Genomic DNA, 22,707 nt, shown 5'->3' on the forward strand with positions numbered 1-22,707 from the left:
CAAACCACTCGCAGTATAATTTCTATCCATCTAAATTTGATATAAAATACTTTTGATCCATTGAAAAGATAGTGGAAGGTCATCCCTTATATCTTCTACTATTATTACTAGTACAGTCAACTACAATGAGATGTATCCAAGTTAACCTTACAAAATGATATACCTATCCCTGCGGATGCCATAATTAAGTAGCCACAGAATGTGACAAACATGGTATCCACCGAACCTGACAGAAACATGTATGCCTCAATGTGCAGTATATACGTATCCACCTACATTTCCCCTGAAATCTATACTGACAACCTTAATCTGACATCTATCCATAAATTGTGACATTAGAAAATATTCATTCAATGTTCCAAATTAATGTAACCATCTTTGACAAGTCGTTGGCCCACTATTCGTTGGACCATGTACTGTGTTCTATGTCTAAGTTAAGTTGACACTTCAGTTTTAGTCAAGAAGTTCAATTTTAGTTTTTTTTTAAAGTGAACATAGAACCCTATAATATTGAGCCAGCGAAACAACAGCAATTAAAACAAAACACTTTGACGCTTCACGAGAAAAGTACCCTAATGTCAATGCATAAATCTATCTCACGTTTTACTATGATTGTATGATGGGTGAAAAAGTAACAAAGATGCTTTTACCTTAATATACTTATGTTTATTTTTTAAGTTTTTAATTCACACTGAAGATAAAAAAATGAACAAATAAGAAAATAAAATGTATCACTTTTACATGAATATGAAATGTACCTATAAATACAATAAACTTGCGCGGACCACACGCTTCCCATACAAAACTGGCCCGCCGCGGATTAATCTAATTTAGTATGGGAACCGTAGAACCAAAATCTTAATTAACACTTCTAATTAAAACTCTTCTATAAACAATATTGTCTCAGTTAGTACTCAATGCTGACTGTAATTCCCAACTCTTCAGAAATGTCTGTAGGAGAGGAGAGACTCCATTTTCACGCAAAGCCGCGATGCGATGCTTCGTGTGATCGTCTATTCGGTATGACATTTTATTTATTTGTTGAAATGCCTTTGTAATTAATTATCTATACTAATATTATAAATACGAAAGTGTGTGTGTTTGAATGTTTGTCCATCTTTCACGTCGAAACGGAGCAACGGATCGACGTGATTTTTGGCATAGAGATAGTTTATTTTATGGACCAGAGAGTGACATAGGCTACTTTTTATCCCAGAAAAAATGCACAGTTTCCGAGGGAACAGCGCGATAACCGAATTCCACGCGGGTGAAGCCGCGGGCAAAAGCTAGTATAATTACATAAGAGTAGATAATAATGGAGTGCCTGACACTCTAGATAATGACAGACTCAACAAATGAGCAACGTAATGAATTTACTTTTAAATGGCATTCTTCTCAGAGTTAAAACTTTTTTGTTTTCTATTGGAAACTTCTCTTTTTGGTCTCTGTTCTGAATTGCACTGTGCTTGCACTGTTGTGTTTCGGCGTGGAGAGTAAGGCAGCCGGTGAAATTACTGGCACTTGAGGTATCCCATCTTAGGCCTCTAGGTTGGCAACGCATCTGCAATACCCCTGGTGTTGCAGATGTTTATGGGCGATGGTGATCTCTTACCATCAGGAGACCCACTTGCTCGTTTTCCATCCAGTTGAATAAATAATAATAATAATTCAAAGATGGTTACCTTAATTTGGAACATTGAATGTTTTTTTTTGTCACAATTTGTGGATAGATATTAGATTAAGGTGTCAGTATACATTTCAGAGGAAATGTAGGGGGGTACATAAATATTGCACATTAGAGGCATACATGTTTCTGTCAGGTTCGGTGGATACCATGTTTGTCACATTCTATGGCTACTTAATTATGAAGATTAACTTGGATACATCTCTTTGTAGTTGACTGTATCTACAGTGACCCTAAATGTAGTAACAGGTCGTAGCCACCAAAGTTCAAAGTAAACTTCTAATTAGATCTAATCATCGAGCCATTGTATCACAAATTGGCGCGAAAAATTAATCCGATATTGCTTTGACTAATTAGTAGAGTGATTACTTCAGTTGAGTGAAGCTTTTACCTTGATTAAGAACTGCCCTTGGGGACAGTATTAATCCGCAAAACTTCCTGTCATGGTAACGGAAAATTGTATTGATCTAACTTCAGTGACGTTCGGGCGGGAAGTTTATTTTAAATTGAATTTAGAACGCCTGTCATTGGCTTGACTGAATGACGCCGTTTGAGTTAATTTGCATGTCAAGTATCAGCTTACGATTGGCAATGTTCACTTAAATTAGAGATATAAAAAAAGTTATTGGAAACCATAAATTGCAGAAGGGGAAATATGATATGACACTTGATACGATACGATAATTTATTTTTTAAATCTGCTGGAAGGAAAAAGCAAAAGGAAGACGGGGCAGAGGAAGACCGAGATCAACCAATTTTGACCAGGTGAAAAAGAAACTGGATGTCGTGTCGTTTACATAGATAGTAACGATAGAGCTATATTTCCCAAAATTAAATTGAAATAATATGATATCATGACATTCAAAATGCTCAAAAAAATGTTGTAAATAACTTTTAAAATATCATACCTACAACAAATTGCAAATTTTAATGCTATTCTTACTATGGTTTTATGTTATAGATATAACATAACAGATATAGCGTTTAAAACATCTAACAAGTTGTAACAAAAGCAACAAAAGTTATAAAAGTGTTAGACAATGCACGTGTTTTATAACGTTATATAACATTTATAACAGCCAGGTACCATCAGCCAAATATGTGGTCTACCACCCTAAAGTCGATAATCGTTTGCATGTCACAAAACAATAATGCCAATAGACGTGTCTGTCAACTTGAAAGTTCGACTTTAGCGACATATTCATTTGATAGGAACTTGCTTAAAAATTGATAGACCACTTATTTGGCTGATGGTACACCCAGTCCAGGGCCAGGGCCAGGGTGGTAGGACCTTGTGCAAGGTCTGTTTGGATTGCTACCACCATCTTGCTCGCTAATCCTGCCGTGAAGCAGCAGTGCTTGCACTGTTGTGTTACGGCGTAGAGAGTAAGACAGACGGTGAAATTACTGGCACTTGAGGTAATCTCTCTGGTGTCGCAGGTGTCTACGGGCGGTGGTTATCTCTCACCATCAGGAGACACACTTGCTCGTTTGCCATCCAGTCGAATAAAAAACAAAAGTGTGAGCCCCATTACGTTATACGGTCTAATCAGTAGATTAAGTGGCTGTTTCACCACTCATTGATTTTATATGACGGATAAATGTGATGCCGTCTCCGTCTATTCGAACAAAAAAACAGAGACGGCATCACACAGGGGGTAAGTTGTTTACCGTACAAGCGGCCAGTGACAGGTACGTGTTGACGACAGCCCTCTGATATTCCGCGTCGCTCTGCGTCAGCGCAGAATTGAACGACGGCCAGTAGATCCACAGGAAAATGGAACCTGCAGCCAAAACAAAGTGCCGTGGAGGCCTTAGTGGTTTGATCTATGGCCTCTCGAGCAGAGGATCGTGTGTTAAAACCCGGGCTCGCACATCAGAGTTTTTCGAAATTCATGTGCGATATTATATTTGAGATTTACCACGAGCTTGGAAACCTGCAAAAGTCTGCCAAGGAATTCAATGGTTTGTGTGAAGTTTCTAATTAGTTTTCTTATATCTTTTTTTTTAAACAAACAATATATTATCTATTTTCTAATCTCTCTACACAACAATACCCCATTCTTTTGGATAGGTCAATTTTTTACCCCTCCCCCCTTCTTTAGCTGTTTGGAAACCTCCCATAAAAACATAAAAAAAATTGACGGCCATAGCTTCAGGCCAACAAGACGCTTATATTTTGAAAATTTGAAGACAGTTGTTCCAAAAGCTGCAAAAAAAAACTGTCTGACTTATGGAAAAGCTTATGTTTATGTGGCAGACAATTCGAAGAACTTACCGATCATAGCGCTGACATCAGAGACGTAGCTGGGGCCGTTTAGCTCATGCTGATAAGGATCTGGTTGTCCTTCTACCTTCTTAGGTTTCAGCGCCATACTAACTCCCAGTCCGAAGTACGCTCCGAACGTGTGGATTGCTATGGAACCGCCGACATCAGCTGCCTGTAATGAAGTCATTGCATCAGGCGTGATCACAGATATAGATTAAACTAGATTACGCAAATGCATCTACTTCGCGTGTCCGAACCCCGACCAAACGCCCCTTACAAAGACTGACCGCTAACTGACTAATCATGACTAGTGACTGACTCGAGCCCCATGGTGCGGGCGGGCGGCGCATTTGAATTGATTTTGCGTGGACATCGGGGAATTCGCATCGCTAATTCGCTCTTGAGACGTCACAGTAGATATAAAAAAGTGACACGGTTGGTTTTCATACAGATTGAGGTGTTTGCGTTATCTAGTGTAATCTATATCTGTGGGCGTGATTATTTACTGTTGCTTTTAGCTTCGTAAGACTGCGTATCCACCAAAGATGAGCGAGGAAGTGTTGTGAGGAACGTGTTTTTCATGAACCAATAGATACGCTTCATTTATCTATCCCGAACCCGAACCCTTCAAGCTTCGTAGTCAGTTCTACCACTTGGCCATCCGGTCGTCGTATTGATGAAAATTCCAAGACTGAAAACAACATTGACGTGGTACTTATAGAGGTAAGTAAATGAAGAGAAGTTGTACTAATATGATACTATTATAATTGTACTATTATTATTGTAGTTTGAGTGCATATTATGCGGGATAGTGGCTACTTTTTATCCCGATATTCCCACGGGATTTACCAAAATTTTATCTAAGCACTAAGTTTGAACACATGAAAAACTTATAATTACTAAGATCACTAAATACGGGCATGCGGAAAATTATCTAAAATATCGAAAATACAAACTGAGACACATAAAAACCAGAGATAGAGACCAGCGTTGGGAATCGAACCCAGGTCCTCAGCATTCCGTGCTGCGTGCCATACCACTACACTACCACTAGATAGGTGTACAGAGACGAATTTCTCCTATGAACACATATCTCAGGCTGCTTTTTTCTACTACGCTACTTAAGTAGCAGCAAAAAAAACAACAAAAGTAACAAATTTGGAGTTGAAATAGAAAATACAAAAAGTGCAAAAACCAATCATAATTATCTAAAATATTATTTAACCCTCTAAAAGGCCCCATTTATTAGAGCATACTACCACAGAATCAAAAGCAGCTATGGAATACCTGACAGAGAATATTTTTAAAGCTAGTCGTTTTTTCAATAATTACAATGGAAATTGTGACGTATTATGAAATCAATAAGGTTCAATTTCCAACTCAATGTATGTGGTCGCTAAATCGCCTCTGCCTTATTAAGGGTTAAAGAAAGTAAAGGGTAAGTTGCGAAAGATAAACACAATATTTTGTGTACTTTATAAAGTTTCGACAAAATAATTAGGTACAAAAGATCGAAGTTCGTTCAAGTTTGTTTGAATGTTTCACAGCAGTAGGTACCTAACAAAAATATTTTTGTAGCCTTGTTTTCTTATAATAATATTCATTACAATTTTCTTTGTATTTTCAAAGTGCAGATTAGTTAGGTACCTGTTAAACTTTATCTTAAAACAGACCATTTACGAGACATGCATCTTTAATAATAATAAAAATCCAAAAGTGTGTTTGTTTGTTTTCACGCCTTAACTACATAAACGATTGCCATGAAAATTTTCAAACATCATATTAGAAGACCAGAATCAATAATAAAATAGAATAAATTAATCATTCCCTAAAATTGTTACGGAATGGGTCCCTAGTGACGGATACCGTAATAGAGGCAGACCGAAGAGGAGATGGAGGGACGACTTAGATGCCTATAATGTGGGAAGACGGGAGCTCGCCTTTGATAGGCAGGAGTGGAGCAAGAGGGGAGAGGCCTTTGCCCAGCAATGAGAAATAAAAATAGGCTAATAAAAAAAAAACATTCCCTATAACCGCGCAATAAGTTGCCGAGGGCGCGCAATACCTAAGCCAATTCTTCGCAGACGAAGTCGCGTGCAACAGCTACTATTAGTATAATTTGATTGCAATAACGTAGCTAGGTAATAACGGTAATCGTTTACCATCAGGCGCTCCGTTTTCTCGTTTGCCTCCTATACCATAAAAAAAACATTGTCAAAAAATTGTCTCGAAGTAGTATTTAGCTAGTTTTACAACTTTTCGATTTAGCTTAAAAGTTAATTACTGAGTAGAAGTAATTAGTATTTATGAGACATCTGTGGACGTCAACAGAAATTTAAAAAAAAACCGGCCAAGAGCGTGTCGGACACGCCCGAAATAGGGTTCCATTACGCCATTACGAAATTACGAAAAAATTAAGTAATATTTTTCTAAGGATTTCGCATTTTGTACGGAATATTCTTATTATTTTATACCTTAGGCTGCTATTTACTCGTAAAGTACTAATAATTCTCAAGAAAACTTAACCGTTATAGTTTTATTTGTAAGTTTGATATACTTACTACTATCCTGATTTTTTTCAAATTTTTCCACCCACCGGTTTAGATTTTAGAGGGGGGGAGGCGCTCGATTTTAATAAAAATTTGTACTTTAAAGTGGAATATTATGCAAACAGATCACTGAATCGAAAAAAAATCGTCTTAGCAACCCCCTATTGGTTTTAAAAGACCTATCCAACGATAACCCACACTACAAGGTTGGATGAGAAAAAAAAAACACCTCCACTTTACGTCTATGGGAGGTATTCTAAAAAAAAAGTTTTTGAATTTTTTATTGTTTCATTTTGTCAACATAGTTAATATTTATATTCGTGCAAAATTACAGCTTTCTAGCATTGATAGTCCCCGAGAAAAGCCGCGGACGGACAGACAGACGGACAGACAGACAGAGATGGTGAAACTATAAGGGTTCCGTTTTTGCCATTTTGGCTACGGAGCCCTAAAAAAACAAATGGTACAGTCACCAGCATTAATATCTGACACGTCCTTCCCTGCCCTGGAAATAGAGTCGTATCAGATATTTATGCACGCTTGTTGTGTCAGATATTGGTGCTTGGTGACTGTACGAGTATATTAGAGGGTGGAGATGAGATGAAATGAATGTAGACGATGCTGGGTTTGAAATTCTATTAACTCGAATGACTTCATAGAATCTTCATTGTGCCGACACAGATTACCCGGATCCATTGTATCCGCAGGTCCCTGACGTATTTAGTTAATAGTAGAGTCCTCTGAACCGTGTGTTTGTCAACAGCTGACAAGCAATTGGCGTAGTAAACGTATATTTGCCTGTGGTATTGGCATGTGTTTTATGTTTGCAATTGTTTTGGAAATGGAATCATGTTCATCAGTTTACGGTTATCGATGTAACTGCGGTGGTTAGGTTGGGCAATGAATTGTAAATTAGACGCAGGTTAGATGTTTATTTGTAAACCTTCTGTGGCTAAGAATGATTTGGCTGCGAAACAATTAAGGCTCGTCACAATGCAAAAAATATCGTTTATCCAACTGAATATTGACACAATTGCTTTTTGACGATCATACAGTCAACTATAATATTTTTCACCTATGATGAGTTCTGTGACGTTTCGAGTTTGACAGTTTTAGAGATGTACCATTTATCGAGTGAACTATCGATTTTTCTAAGGGTTATCAGTGCCTATTTTTGGAGAAGTTGCATTATATTAAAAAAAAAACAGTTTTCCGCCCACCGGGCCACCGTTTTCTCAATTTCGCTCGAAATTATCCCTAAAACGAATTACAAACTCTCGACTCTGGGAGTTCGAAAAAATAACAACTAAGGTCTAAGGTCGCAACACATCATCGCACATCTCTGATTAAAACGCAGCCTTAAAGGGGGGCAATCAGTGGGCGGCACCTTTCTGTAAACGAAGTGACAAGCCAGACACGTAAATAGTTGAGGTAATATCAGGTTTACCTTGAAGACATCCGACACGAGGTAAATGTTAGCGCATCCAACAGCGGTCTCCACGACGGCGATGAAGAGAAGCTGCGCCCCACTGGCCACGCCGAGCAACGCTCCGAACGTTATCAGCACTGTCGCAGCCATTATGTCAGCCTCTATGATAATAAATAAGTTTATGTTAAAAATTCAATGTTATCTACACCCATATAGTAAATCGTCAATTATGCGTTCAAAAACGATAGGTGACCAGCATTACGACATTGGATTCTATTATGAACACGGCCGTGTCGTAATAGTCATTACGATACAGAAATCTGTATCGTAATGAGATTTCATACATCATTACCGCACGGGGGGGGGGGGCGCCGCGACCACGTGCAGCAGCACGCGCGCGGCGCAGCTCGTGGGGCAGACATACCAACCTAGTTCTCGTTAATGCAGGTTTTCCTGACGAAAGACGTTTTCCCATCGGAAAATGCAGTTTCGCGTTGACCGAGCCTATCGACGTCTTTTTCGCTCTTATTGCGTGATCGTAAAGTGTATTTTGATCGGCTTAAGCTGATTCTGCGTCGACACGTGTGGGGAAACCCTATATCATTTATCGTCCAAATTAAATATCCGGATCAAGTTAAGTCTAAGCCATTTGAACATTGATGATCAAATTCAAGCTTAGATGATTAAAGACGCGTGCACGGAGGGTTCCGTACTAATTCAGTATCCAATTTTAGCAATGCCTCTCACCTAAATAAAATATAAGCAGCGTGGTTATGTATGACATAGACAGCCAGACATAAAAAAAGATTTCATACTTTTCTTATTGATTGTGCTATAGGAGCACACCAAATTTCAAGTTTCTATGACAACCGGAAATAACCTATAGTCTTTTCCGTTTTGGCAATTTGTATGGAAACACCTTTTTAATGAATGCATCTTTAAATTGTGTTGACTGAGAAGTTAATGTTTTCACTGTTTCAAGTGTTCCCAGACCTGATATCTTCACGCGTTCCTGAGCGCTAGACGGACCACATAGTAATAAGGGTTCCCTTTTTTCCTTTTGAGGCACGGAACGCTAAAAACTACGAATTTCACATAAATTTACATTGGTGTAGCGTGTGCAGCAATCTACCAAATGTTAATTAAATACTATAAGCCTTTCGGTGATGATAAAAAGTCATTAGAACTTACCAATGATGGTTAACTTGGTGATGTAGATGACGCCGTCTGTCATGTGGAAGAAGTTCTGGCAGAGCAACGCCCATTGGATGACCAGAGCGCCCAGCAGCCAATTGAAGCCTAGAGCGCTGTAGCAGTACTTCTTTAGGAAGGTCATAAGAAACCCGAAGCCGATGAAAATCATGACGTGAGTATCTTCATAGCCTGTGAACAATAACAAAAACTTCTTGCATTGTTTCTCAAAAAAGAAACACTTGTTTGAAAATGCTTCAGCATGTTATTCATAAGAAAGGATATCAGCGAGCCTCCTTTTTAAGACTAGGTTACTTAGGTACAGTTGAGTTCATAAACTTGTAAGCAAAATTTTGATCAAAAATATGTGAACACGACTCTATTGTTAATGGCGTAGAAGGGTATTTAGATATTTTTGATCAAATTTTTGCTCACAAGTTTATGAACTCGACCGTACCTGTAATAAGTGTTGTGCCTACATAGTTGATTATTAAATTATAGATAACGATGCTCAGAAACGTTAAAAAGGAAATTCACTTCAAAAGACTGTGGCTCATATTGCGTCAAATAGGTACGGTCAGGTTCAAGCTCGTCAAGGTTCAAGTTCATCCTTCAAGCTCAAAGTAGCTAAACACTTATGAGGATTGCCATTTTTAGTACAATGTAACATATCAAACTGCCCTGTTATTACAAGCTTTTATTTAGTTTCACCTGTTCCGTTATGTCTGTCTGTAATCAAATCATGCAAGTTAAATTTGACCAACTTCCAATAGTCGGATTGATGAATTGAAATTTGGAACACTTATGTAAATCGCGTGACAATACAATAATCTTGTAGTGACATCCTGGTAGTCCAGCCAGGATCTTCTCCGCAGCACGGAACTCTTCAACGGTTAATAGCATCGACTTGAAGTTTGGTATGCAAATGTAGTATGGGTGACAATTCAAGTACAGTTAACAAAAAGTACAGTCATCAAAAAAAGCTTGTTTTAAATAATATTTTTTTATGGTTAGGTTATTTTAAAGTATTATTTTTCTATACCAAAGAACTGAGTTCAGCTTATTTTGAGCATGACTGTGTTTGATATGGCTAGAGAGGAAAAGAAATCAACTCAATTTGTAATAATCATAACACAGCAGACAAATGACCGTGCTGCTCACCTAATAGTAAGCAATATCCGCCACAAACGGAGACTAAGTTTTTAAAACTTAACAAACAAACAGTTTCATATGGAAAAGGAATCATTTACAAATCTTATTGCAAAACTTAATGTACCGAAAATCCCGGTTTCATGCAGGTAAACCAAGCAACTGAGCTTTAAGCGAATCCTGCTCGAATTTGCATTACAATTCATTCCTTGTTCTGCTTAATTAGCACAACAAGAGTCGGTCTGTGACGAGACGAGCCAGACTGTGGCAACATTTCGTACCACCGACACTCCTGGCACCTAGTTAAATAAAGGGCTATAAATATACGGCATGTTTTTGAATTACAAACGGATTTTAGTAATATTACATATTTTTCATCGAGCTCATCTTCTATATTTAAGTTTATCGGGGTTTTCGGAAACGGTTCTACGATTTCAATGAAATTTGCTACGTGGGGGCTTACGGAGACGAACAAATGATTTAGCATGATCTTATCCCTGGAAAACGTTTTTTTTGAGCTACCTACAATGGTACCCACGCGCAATAACATTGGTATAGAACGGTTACCATGCAATAATAATATTATGTTGTTAGTTAGGATAGTCAAAAAGGATTTTTGACACAGCTAGCGTCAAGTTAACAAGCAAGCAAAAAGTAGTAGCAAGCGTGCGCAAAGCAATCCCAGCTCCAGCAAAAATGCTTTCATACTCGTATATCCAGCGAATGTCCGAATGTTTTCCAATACTCGTTGCATTTTTCAACCGATTCACGTGTAATTTTGTGAATATAAATATGATAGGTACAATAATATATCATCATGCGACAATTACACCAATACAATTAACTAAACCCCCATATAAACAATGGAATGTATTTTTTTGTCGATTCAGTACATGTTTTTGTTTTCAGAGTTATGAAATGAAAATGAAATGAAATTATTTATTTCGCAGGAACATACCTACACAGGTGTTACAAATATTTTACCATGCCAGAAGAAAATAATACATAGGTAACATGTCATGTTTGTTCTGGCCCAATTTGTCATGCAAAATCTTAACCTAATCGCAAATTAATAATCTAATTTAAAAACAACATTTTATTAAATTAATTACGACGATTATTATAACGGTTGAAAACGTAATAACTATATCTTTGTAGCGGTCCGAGGGTCACCAACGGTGCTGGCTGAAAATCAGCGCTGGGGTGTTTATTATTAACGCTTCAGCATTATGCTGAGCCAGTGTCCGATTCACAACCGCAATGACACATACTTTCCTACGTGTTGTTACTTAATGTGTGTTGTGTGTTTGTTGTCTGTTTTTCTTTCTTACTTTAATTTATTTTATTTTAGCTAAAAAACCGCAAGGACTACACTGCTCACAAAGGCACTTTATTGGGAAAAACTTATTTAATTATACAGAATTTCAGACTTCACCGTTCAAGGCTTTGGCCGATTGTCATCTCGAAAATGACACGAGTTTCCGGTTTCAGATTATTACTGCATTAAATTTGTTCAAGTCTTATTTAATCAGTAAATAACTTCCAGTCGCACTCTACAACACACGTGCTAAGAAGACGAAGCGAGCAGTAATTAATATTCAAATTTAATCAAAGCGCTGTTATTGTTATACTTGCAGCATACTTATTACAGCTTAAAATAGATACAGATAGCTCGATTTACTTTACTTTACCTACTGTGAAGACTAATACAACTCGACTTGAAGCGATATGGTGGTTTCATACGAATCGATTCAGAAAAAAATATTATTACGCTTGTAAAAATGAACGAAATGCTGAAGAACTAAAAGAATTTCCTTGCTCACCCGCGACCTTTTACAATAGTTAAGCTTATGCAAAATATGCGTGTTCATGCAGTTCCTCCACCTCCACACTGTAAGAACACACACAAATCACACAAACACATCTATCACCACCACCACACTACACTGACGCGTTTCGAACTCAACCAGAGCTCATCTTCAGAGTGACACAACCGTACACCATGCTACCAGTTGTTAGACTAACGAACCGCAACCACCGTTTTAACTTGTCACTGTAACTCCCCAAGTACCCACATACGTTTTATGAAACAAAACAAAACTACCCACAAATTATTAATACATTTTTTAACCGGTTTTAGCATGGTTTTGCTCGTAGCATTATTGTAAAATGTTAAATTGTTTTTCTATTTAGTAAATAAATGAAAAAAAAAAAAACGAATACAGCACAAGTGACCAGTTAAAACGGTGGTTGTGGTTCGTTGGTCTAACAACTGGTAGCATGGTGTACGGTTGTGTCACTCTGAAGATGAGCTCTGGTTGAGTTCGAAACGCGTCAGTGTAGTGTGGTGGTGGTGATAGATGGGTTGGTGTGATTTGTGTGTGTTCTTACAGTGTGGAGGTGGAGGAACTGCATGAACACGCATATTTTGCATAAGCTTAGCTATCGTAAGGTCGCGGGTGAGCAAGGAAATTCTTTTAGTTCATTGATATGGACCTCCGCAAAGTAACGCCTGATTCAATAAATTATTTAAAATGCTGAAGCTTGAGATACCGATTCGATCCCCGTTCGGGGCAGATACTTGTGTGCATAATAGGTATGAATGTTTGTTCTTGGATTTGGACATCTAATACTTACATATTTTTATTATCTATATGTATGTTTATCCATGGCTTAGTATCCATAGTACAAACTTAGCTTAGTTTGTGACTAGGTAAATTGGTAGAAGGTGTCAGTCTAGACGAATTATACCTAACTGTATATAAATCAAAATGCACGTTAGTAGTAATGATGATATTATTTAATACTGTATTAAATACATTATTTTGTATATACCGTTACAATTTGAACGGGCATGTACCTATCTGAATATCAAAAATTTAAATATCAATAGTTAAAATATCGACGGACAAAATATCGAACCTAACCTAACCTGCTTTCAATATTTTGACCGTCGACTTTGTAATATTAGATATATTCATTTTCGATATTCAGATACAAGTACGGGTAAGTCCCCATTTGAACAATAATACGATTGCCACATATAAATCCATAGCCGCATGGCTCCGTGGATATTTCTGGCACCGCGACACCGTGTACATTTTGCACATAAAGCTTAACGAATTTATGTAGCACTTTTTTCTAGCAGCTTCTTCCATGTCAAGTTAGGGATACAGCGGTGCGTTGTCAGTCAGTCGCGATACTGTTGAAAAGTTTATTTACTTATGTAGATGATTTTATCGTCTCCTCAATCAATTGATCACGTTCTTAAGCACACTGAAGCTAGAATAATTTAGGTCAATATTGTTCCAGATATGACTTTCAGATAAAGCGTCCGTGGACGTGCCAGAGCTCCTGTCTGCGGTTCACTTGTTGAAACTGTTTGTACTCGATCCACGTAGTTCTGAAGCCATTTTGCATGCAGAGGCGACTTGAAAAAGTTTATTGGCAAAGTGACTTGTTTTAAGTAGCATTCATTCGCTTTGGGTTTTTATCCACGTTTAAATACGATAAACAGAATTCGGACATGTCGTTGCCGATCGTGAAACTATTGGATTTGAACAGAAAACAATTTTTCACTACACATGCTCGTAAAAGTTCGTGTTTATGCTGTATCTAGGCGACATAAAATGACTTTTTATGCTCTAGTGCATAAAATAAAATCTTCGTCTAAGACCAACTTAAGACCAAGGTAATCAGGTGTCAACAGCCACAAACAAAAAAGTTTTTAAGTACATATTTTTAAATAAATTTTAAAAAATAAATCAATCAAATCAATCATAATAAATAAATAAAATTAAAAAATATAATAATCATAATAATGCATAAAAAATAAAAGGTACATAGAAAGTGAATTATTGTTTCCACTGTTGCTATTTAATTTCCTCACAATCTAAGTGAAAAGCAGAGTGTAAAACTCGAGCATTAAACCCATTTTACCCTCGGCGTGTCTATCGACCCTCGCCATACTGGCTCGGGTGGCTATATGAAAGTCTTAGGTAAAATGACTCGTTTTATGCTCTTGTTGTACAATCTACTATTGAATAATTTTACTGTATAAGAAATTACTTTGCGGAGGTCCCTATTAATAAACTATAAACAAATACCTTTTTTTTAAAGGTCGTGGGTGAGCAAAGTTGTTGATTATAGATCATTAAAAAACGATTTATCAGGGTGGTGTCGTGACACTAAGTAATATGTCGAAGTCGTGATGGCTTCGTGGTTTGACCTACGAGTATGGCCTTTGAAGCAGAAGATTCTAGTCAAAATACCACAAACGGGACTTATCACGCTATTATTACACAAGTAATATTTTCCTCGACGTTTCGGCAACGTTATAGTTGCCGTGGTCACGAGTAGACTGAAGTGTGGGGTGTCAAGTCTGCCTAGCAGCGCGATTTCTTCGAACTACCCGCACTTGATCACTAATAGTGCTGGCACTCTTATCACGAACTACCCGCACCTGGTCACTTTTATTAGTCACCCTATCACACCGACACACAAAACTAACAACGTCCGATCGTCCCTCCGAACATTCATCCCGACGCCGACACTTATTAATAACAGGATTCCACGAAGATAAAAGCTTATACCCATCGTCCCGGTTGAAATTCTAGGCCAGAAGATTCTAGGCCAAAGGGGATGATAATATCGAGAAATAAGAAACAGTGGAACCTAGATAAATATATTAGTCCCGTTAGTATTCTTTGGGTACATAAAGAACCCTAAAAAGAATCACAGATACAGTATGTAAGTTACTATTTACAATCCCCTCCGACCCTAAACACATAAAAGTGTAAATAAATAACATTCGCTTCCCAACAAAAATGATAATTTCCAAATGGATTCCAATTCGTTGTTTTCTATCGCGGATGGGGCCCGGGGGGGCGATTCGCGCGAGAATGCCTTTGACACCGCGCACCTCTTCCTTTATGGCACAATTACACTTGCTGCATGAACGCTGCGGTATACTTTCTGAGTCAAAAGTATCGTAACAAACTTCGATAACGTCTGCTAGCTATTGTTATAGAATCATCCCAGCCTATATACAGAACCACTGCTGGGATTCTTCTCAGAATGAGAGGGCTTGGGCCGTAGTTCCCACGCGGGCCCAGTTCGGATTGGGAACTTCACATACACCACTGAGTTACTTCGCATCGATGTTTTCCTTTACCGTAAATCTCGTGGTAAATTTTAAACGTAATTTTGCACGTCGGTTTCGAAAAACTCAGAGGTGCGGGCTGGGGTATTAACCCACGATCCTCTCTCTGCTTGAAAGGCCATAGGTCAAAAACCACTACCACCAGATTTGAGGTCATGCACACAAAAATATATCATGTAATGACAGCGCGATCTTGACATTTACTCATTCATTTCCCTTCATTCTCCTTTCCCCATTAGTTCTTCACATGAAGAACATGTAGCTGTGCGTACAATGATTCACTTCAACTCTCGTGGCGTGGTCTGTTTTCCTGAGGGTTGGCAAACGTTAGGGGTTCTTAACTTTGTGTTTTGTCGCCTAATTAATTTTTAAATATCTACCAATTGTGTTTTTATTTATTATATTATGTATGTTAGGCTATGAGGTATTTAGGTGTTGGGCGGTGTTTCCCGAAATAAATGGTTTATTATTTAACTAATTGCAAATGCAGCCTCCTAATCCTTTTTTCTAAATTTGAGAAATTATTGTCAAAATTGCCTCGACGTTTCGTTAAGCAAAAAAAGGTGTTTTACTCGTAAAAACGAAATGTTTACTTTAAACTAATCCAAGCCCATCATCCCAGCCTATTTACGTCCCACTGCTGGGCACAGGCCTCCTTTCAGAATGAGAGGGCTTCGGCCGTAGCTCCCATGCGGGGCCAGTGCGGATTGGGAACTTCACACGTACCATTGAATTACTTCATAGGTGTGTGCAGGTTTCCTCACGATGTTTTCCTTCACCGTAAAGCTCTTGGTAAATTTCAAATGTAATTTCGCACATGAATTTATACTACTCAAAAGAATAATATAAGGGCCACTTGAATTTTACCAGTAAAATGAAATCAAAAATATGTTTTCGTTTTTAATTAAATACATTTAATTGAATGAAAAGTATGTGTACTGTGTTATGTTGTATTAATAAAAAAAAAAACAATTTTAGACAAAGAATGTTATAAAGAATTATACTTATTAGTATTTTCGTTTCACCCATAAAATTCACATGGACCTTATTTCTTTTCAGCAGTATAGAAAGTAGTTTTTCTATACTGCTGAAAAGAAAATAAGGTCCATGTGAATTTTATGGGTGAGAGAGAGAGGATCGTGGGTTCAAACCCCAGCTCGCACCTCTGAGTTTTTCGAAACCGACGTGCGAAATTACATTTAAAATTTACCACGAGCTTTACGGTAAAGGAAAACATCGATGCGAAGTAACTCAATGGTGTGTGTGAAGTTCCCAATCCGAACTGGGCCCGCGTGGGAACTACGGCCCAAGCCCTCTCATTCTGAGAAGAATCCCAGCAGTGGTTCTGTATAGGCTGGGATGATTCTATAACAATAGCTAGCAGACGTTATGCACATCTGTTTCTGATCACGCGATACATCGTGCATTGAACTGATCTGTTTTAATAATTTTATATTTTGTAAAAATGGTATTCGTGAGAATATTCAGGTTTTAAATTCTATTGGTATTGAAATTAAGATAGCTATTTGTTTTTTGTCTGAAGTTTTAGGAATAAATTTCGTACGAATCTCATTGTTTGCTCGTTTTTGGCTATCATGAATACCTGTTATACTGTGTTATACCTACTTTTATTTTAGGTACTTTTATTTTTATGAGTTTTTGCATTTATTTCCTCTCATACTAACTAAAGTTATTGTAAAACATTGTACGATTTACTTGTGTATATTGAAGTCAATTTTCAACTCGTATTGGTTCTAAATATCATACATCATCATAATCTTTTTTATGTTGAAATTGTAACTGGTTAATTTATGTACAGTCAAGGGTATAAATATCTACACAGTTATAGCGTCAAATATATCATCGACCTTATAGCTCAGGCCTGAAATATCCGTTTTCCTAAAATGTATTTTTCGCAAAATGTCTGCTTTTCAGAATGTCAGCACGTCTTTTGTATAATGTCAGCTTCTCAAAATGACAGCTATTTAAAATTGCCTCTCTCCTAGAATGACAGTGTTTGTATAATATTCGTTTTTCAGAAAGTGCTTATTCTCAAAATGTCTGCAATCATGGTCTTCAAATTTAATCTAAATCGGTTCAGCGGTATTTTATATGAGGTGTAGATATTTATGTTATCAAAGAATAAGTATGCAAGAATTAAACCTTTTACATTTAGAACATTGATTTGAAAATAAAGCAGACATTATGGGAAAACAAACATAATAAGACTATAGCCTATTTAAAAAAGGGAAAATAACGGGAAAGCAGAAATTATGGTAATGCTAATAATATAGGTATGTTAATATTATGAATAAACGACTCCCTAAGATTGTACACATTTTAAATAACAGACATTTTGAGAAAGCTGACAAAATAGAAGTGCTAACATTGTGAAAACGCAGACGTTTTGAGAATTGTACATTTAAAAAAAACAGTAATTTCAGGCCTGAACCAACCTTATGGTTAGTAACAGAAAGGTGTATAAATATTTTTGACGTCTTGGTAACGTTCTTATATTTATGCCCTTGAAAATATTTGAGAGACTCTGTTACTCTACTACCGGTTCCTATTAATTAACGCAGTAGAACCTAAAACAATATTTTTTCGAAATTATTATCCTGTTTGTTGGTTTGTTTGATTGTCTGCGCGTGTGTTCGCGCTAGTCTCAGGAATGTCTAATTGTTATTAACATAATACGTAGATGCGAATCTCACCAATTTATTGTAAAATTTTGGATGAACATTTTCTGAAAAATTTATTTGAATAGATTTACAAATAAAAAAGTTACGTCACTATGAATAATCAAGTCACAAAAACTAAGAAACATATTTTCACCAACGCCGTCAAAAAGCCTCCCCTTAGATAACAATCTTTCAGTATTAATTTGATTCCACGTAACCATGTCGTCCGTCAGGTATTCGATCATTTATTATTCGCTCCCTAATAACGCCGGGTAAAATTACTCGGTGCCAGGATCAATAGAGATATATCTCCGTAATAAGGGATGATTGTTCCGTGCAAGCCGAGCTTTGGGTGCCTATAAAAATTGGTTAAGACTCGAGCGGACGCATCTCGGTATCGGATTGCGATCTACACGGGAATGTAAAGATAATTGATGATTGAGAAAAGGTTGAAATTGTTTTATTTAAGAGGTTGGAGAGTTAAAAAATGATAAGAAAATGGTCCAATTCAATGGTTATGGAAGTAGAAGCGATGCACTGCATTTCTAGATTTACTTAATGATTTACAAATTGCGTTTCATCGTTATAAAGATAAATGGCGAAAAAACTCAGAAACTCAGAATTGATGAAATTGAATTATATGGCTATGAAGAGTATATTCAACAGGCTATAAATATACTAAAAGCCTGTTTCACTACTCGTTGATAAATTTTACGTTTCCCATTACTGAAACATTTTGAGCTGGTCATGATTTAATTTGTGAATTGGTCCCGGCCGCTGAAGTTTAAGTTACTTAAAATAATTTTGAAATTTTTGGCATTATCTTTCGGTTGAAAATTGTGTCTGTCGAAAGATTTTCATGTGCCAAACTCTAGCTGTTTATTTGATCAGTTAAAAAGCACTCCTTTTTGTTGCTATCTCTTTCCGTAACCATGAAACGTGTAGAGACAAAACGCAATTGAAAAACTTTGGCTGGACACCACCAAAAGTAGAGTAATTGCAAAAGTTGGAGTATGTTTGGATGATGTATCGGATCAACAAGATGCGGAGAGGGAATTAAGTATGTTTCGTACTCTTTGCCTCGTAAAACTGTAATGATGTAAGAAGGGAAAAAACCGACCATGTGACTGTGGGCAGTGGTAGCAGAGCCCCTTTTCTAAGCGAAATGTACGCAGTGTGGGGTCATTTTAGATGGTTAATGTTATTGACATAGATAAATTATTATTATAGCACCACATAGCGTGTGTGTTTCTTATTTAGTTACTTAAGCAGTGACACTAGCGACATCTATGTTTTAGCCCTCATCGAGAAACTTCAACACTCCATCGGAGCTAACCGCTCATCCGGACCAGAGATGTCGCTATTAAGCAATCAAATTAAGATTGGTTTTTCGAGTCTTTTTGTATTTTTATTTCAACTCCAAATTTTGTTACTTTTACGGTCATCCCGTAAAATCCATATCGAAAATACAAACTGAAACACTGAGATGCTGTCCAGTGGTGGTGTAGGGGTATGGCACACAGCACGGAATGCTGAGGACCTGGGTTTGATTCTCAGCGCTGGTCTCTTTTTCTGGTTTTTCTGTGCGTCTATGTTTCAGTTTGTATTTTTTAATATGAAATCAAGTAATAGACGATTAGTCCTAGATGGATCACTAGATATTAAAATAAAGGGAAAAAAATTGTGCTGACCCAATTTGAGCAAAATCTGAGCCGGTCACGATCTTGATGCATTTCAATTAGAGATGCAGACTATTTGCACTTTGTATTTGCATGCAGACAATGTTGTTGAGCATAGCGGATGTTTTATAATTGATATACAACATTTTAACATACGTAGTTCAATTCTATATACAAAATGAGCCAATTTTGCATTTGCAGCGTTCGAATGATTGTTGATCATTTACTTTTCTAACAGTGCCCAAGGGATATATTGACCCGGATAACTCACGTCTTAAATCGAGTTTAGCCCGACATGCTGCAGCGAGCGTGTTGCAGCAGCCGCCGAGTCGCGTTGCTCCGAAGACGAAGGGCTACGGATTAGCCCGAAACATGTCGGGCTAAACTCGATTTAAGACGTGAGTTATCCCGGTTAATATATTTAATATGAGTGAATCTCACGGTAGTTTCATGTTCAAAAAAGTACCCAATGAAACTTAAATTTGGTATAAATATGTATATTCAGTAGCAATACAATAATCTGGTGCTTAAATTCTGGTGATCCATCTAGGTCCGTCTCTGTAGAGCGGAACTCTTCAACAGTAGCATCAACTTGAAACTTGTTACTGATAAGTATATGAATTTTGGATAACAATACGAGTAGAGTCAACAAAAACGTATTATTATTTTTTTAACATAAACTTTAAGTAGCTTCTATTCAGTTGTTCACCATTCTGAAAACCTTGCTTCACCTGATTCCGACCGGTGGTTATCACAAAACCGCGCCACCCCCAAGTCTAATCAAAGTCGCAAACTCCAGATCTTTACAACCTTATGGAGCAAACTTTTTACTGCTAATACAAGCCTGATCATGTGTCATTAAATTCCAAGTAACGAGTTTATAATTGGACACGAAATTCTCTGAATTTCGGCAGTCAGGACTTACAGAATTTATTTCAGAAGAAAGTATAGTTAAAAACTCATTATACTTCCTACTATACGAGTAACGTTTCCGTAATTGTAATTACATACAAACAAGTTGACGTTCCATTATTTAATTCTAAAAACGTAAAAATAAAAAATCGAGTCACCGTTCCCAAACAAAACGAATGGTGTGTGCTTTGTAACCCTCGATACCACGAAAAGTAGCAGACAAAAATGTAGTGCAAAAGCAAAAAGTTCCGGATAAAAATGTACCTAGTGTAAAAAATCGCGATAAAAGTGCAAAAAGAAAGTCGCAGATAAAAATGTAGTGCAAAAAAAAAGTCGCGGATAAAATGTAGTGCAAAAACAAAAAGTCGCGGAAAAAAATGTAGTGCAAAAATAAAAAGTCGCGGATAAAATGTAGTGCAAAAACAAAAAGTCGCGGATAAAAATGTAGTGCAAAAACAAAAAGTCGCGGATAAAAATGTAGTGCAAAAACAAAAAGTGGCGGTAAAAATGTAGTGCAAAAACAAAAAGTCGCGGAAATATGTAGTGCAAAAACAAAAAGTGGCGGATAAAAATGAAGTGCAAAAACAAAAAATAGCAGAAACAAAAAAAAAAGTCTCGGATAAAATTTACTTAGTGCAAAAAATCAGTCCAGATATAATACAACACACAAGATACGCGCGAAAAACAATACCACTCCTTGCAGTCGGTAAAAACAAAAAGTCGCGGGCAACAGATAGTTGCTAATAAAAGCAAATAATAGAAGATGCAACCCGAAACTAATCGAACATCCGAACGAAATCTTCGTTTCTTTGGACATATCCATTCGCTGTAATTTTGTCCTTATCCTGTCCTTTCATAAATATCACATTATCAGTTAATAGATCTTGCTAATAAAGCGCTAATTAACGAATTGCGAATGTCACACAACTAAGTGATGTGAATTTTACACATATTTACATACATCTTACATTAGACACTGCGTTAAGGGGCTGTTTCACCATCCATTGATTAGTGTTAACTGGCGGTTAGGTGTGATGCCGTCTCTATTTGTTTTGTTCGAATAGACGGAGACGGCATCACATTTAACCGTCGGTTAACGCTAATCAATGGATGGTGAAACAGCGCCTTAATCTCGAAAACAAGCTTTTGTCCCTTGACTGCCTTGATATTCCCGCGACTCCGTCTGGATTGTATTCATTTATACCGAATTTCATCTAAATCGGTTTAGCGGCTTAAACGTGAAGAGGTAACAAACAAACAGACTTACAACTTTCCACTATAATATGGGTGTTACCATTTGTATGTACCTATTGTATTTTATTATTGCTTTTATATGCTGTCAATTGCACTATCTGCTTGTTTCTTTCTTCTCTCTGTTTTTGCCTGGTAGTGATCGCTCTTTAGCAATAAGGTCGCCTCATTGGTTATCGTGTATTTTTCTTAGTGTACTCTGAATTGTTTATGTGGTCTAGAATAAAGAGCGATTGTTTGTATACATACGTAAATAGTCCAATAGAAGTTATTAAAATGCACACATTGATAACGTCAACTAACCAACGCACGTCTATCAGTTACACCAACTGCTGCTATTACTGTGTGGATTTATTTCCTTTTTATTTAACAATGCTGTTGCTTTACAATGTAATTATCCAAAATAATATCTAAAATATATTGTATATAAATAACTACTTGCCTTAATTAATAATAATATGATACAAAGCATTATTCTCCTTCATTATACTAGTTACAATAAACCGCTATCCTATCACCAGTTCTCGAGTCGGATGCATAACAAATTGGTTCTCTCGTCGCGTCAAACCAGCCTGGAATGACGGAAAAATGGCCGCCGCAGTTCCTACGACGTCAATTCAATATTTACAGATACGACATAGGATACGCTAAAAAAAATAAATTTTATTATATAAACAATCCCGTTATGGTATACAGAAATCCCTATTTAAGATTACTCCCCATAGAAATAAATTTGAAAATAAACTAATGAA

At 37.0% G+C, this 22,707-nt stretch overlaps 1 protein-coding gene across 1 annotated transcript in view; it reads right to left on the reverse strand.

The window, feature by feature from the left end:
- Positions 1–22,707, reverse strand: part of Rh50 (Rhesus blood group-associated glycoprotein Rh50) — a 62,980-nt gene that overhangs the window by 12,638 nt on the left and 27,635 nt on the right. The window contains exons 3-6 of the mRNA XM_074090322.1: positions 9,123–9,314; positions 7,950–8,092; positions 3,963–4,125; positions 3,356–3,468 (exon numbers count right to left, since the gene is read on the reverse strand). Coding sequence (XP_073946423.1) covers positions 3,356–3,468; positions 3,963–4,125; positions 7,950–8,092; positions 9,123–9,314 — 611 coding nt within the window. The remainder of the gene's footprint in view (positions 1–3,355; positions 3,469–3,962; positions 4,126–7,949; positions 8,093–9,122; positions 9,315–22,707) is intronic.

Source organism: Choristoneura fumiferana, chromosome 7, assembly GCF_025370935.1.
Source record: "Choristoneura fumiferana chromosome 7, NRCan_CFum_1, whole genome shotgun sequence".
Classification (NCBI taxonomy): Eukaryota; Metazoa; Arthropoda; class Insecta; order Lepidoptera; family Tortricidae; genus Choristoneura; species Choristoneura fumiferana.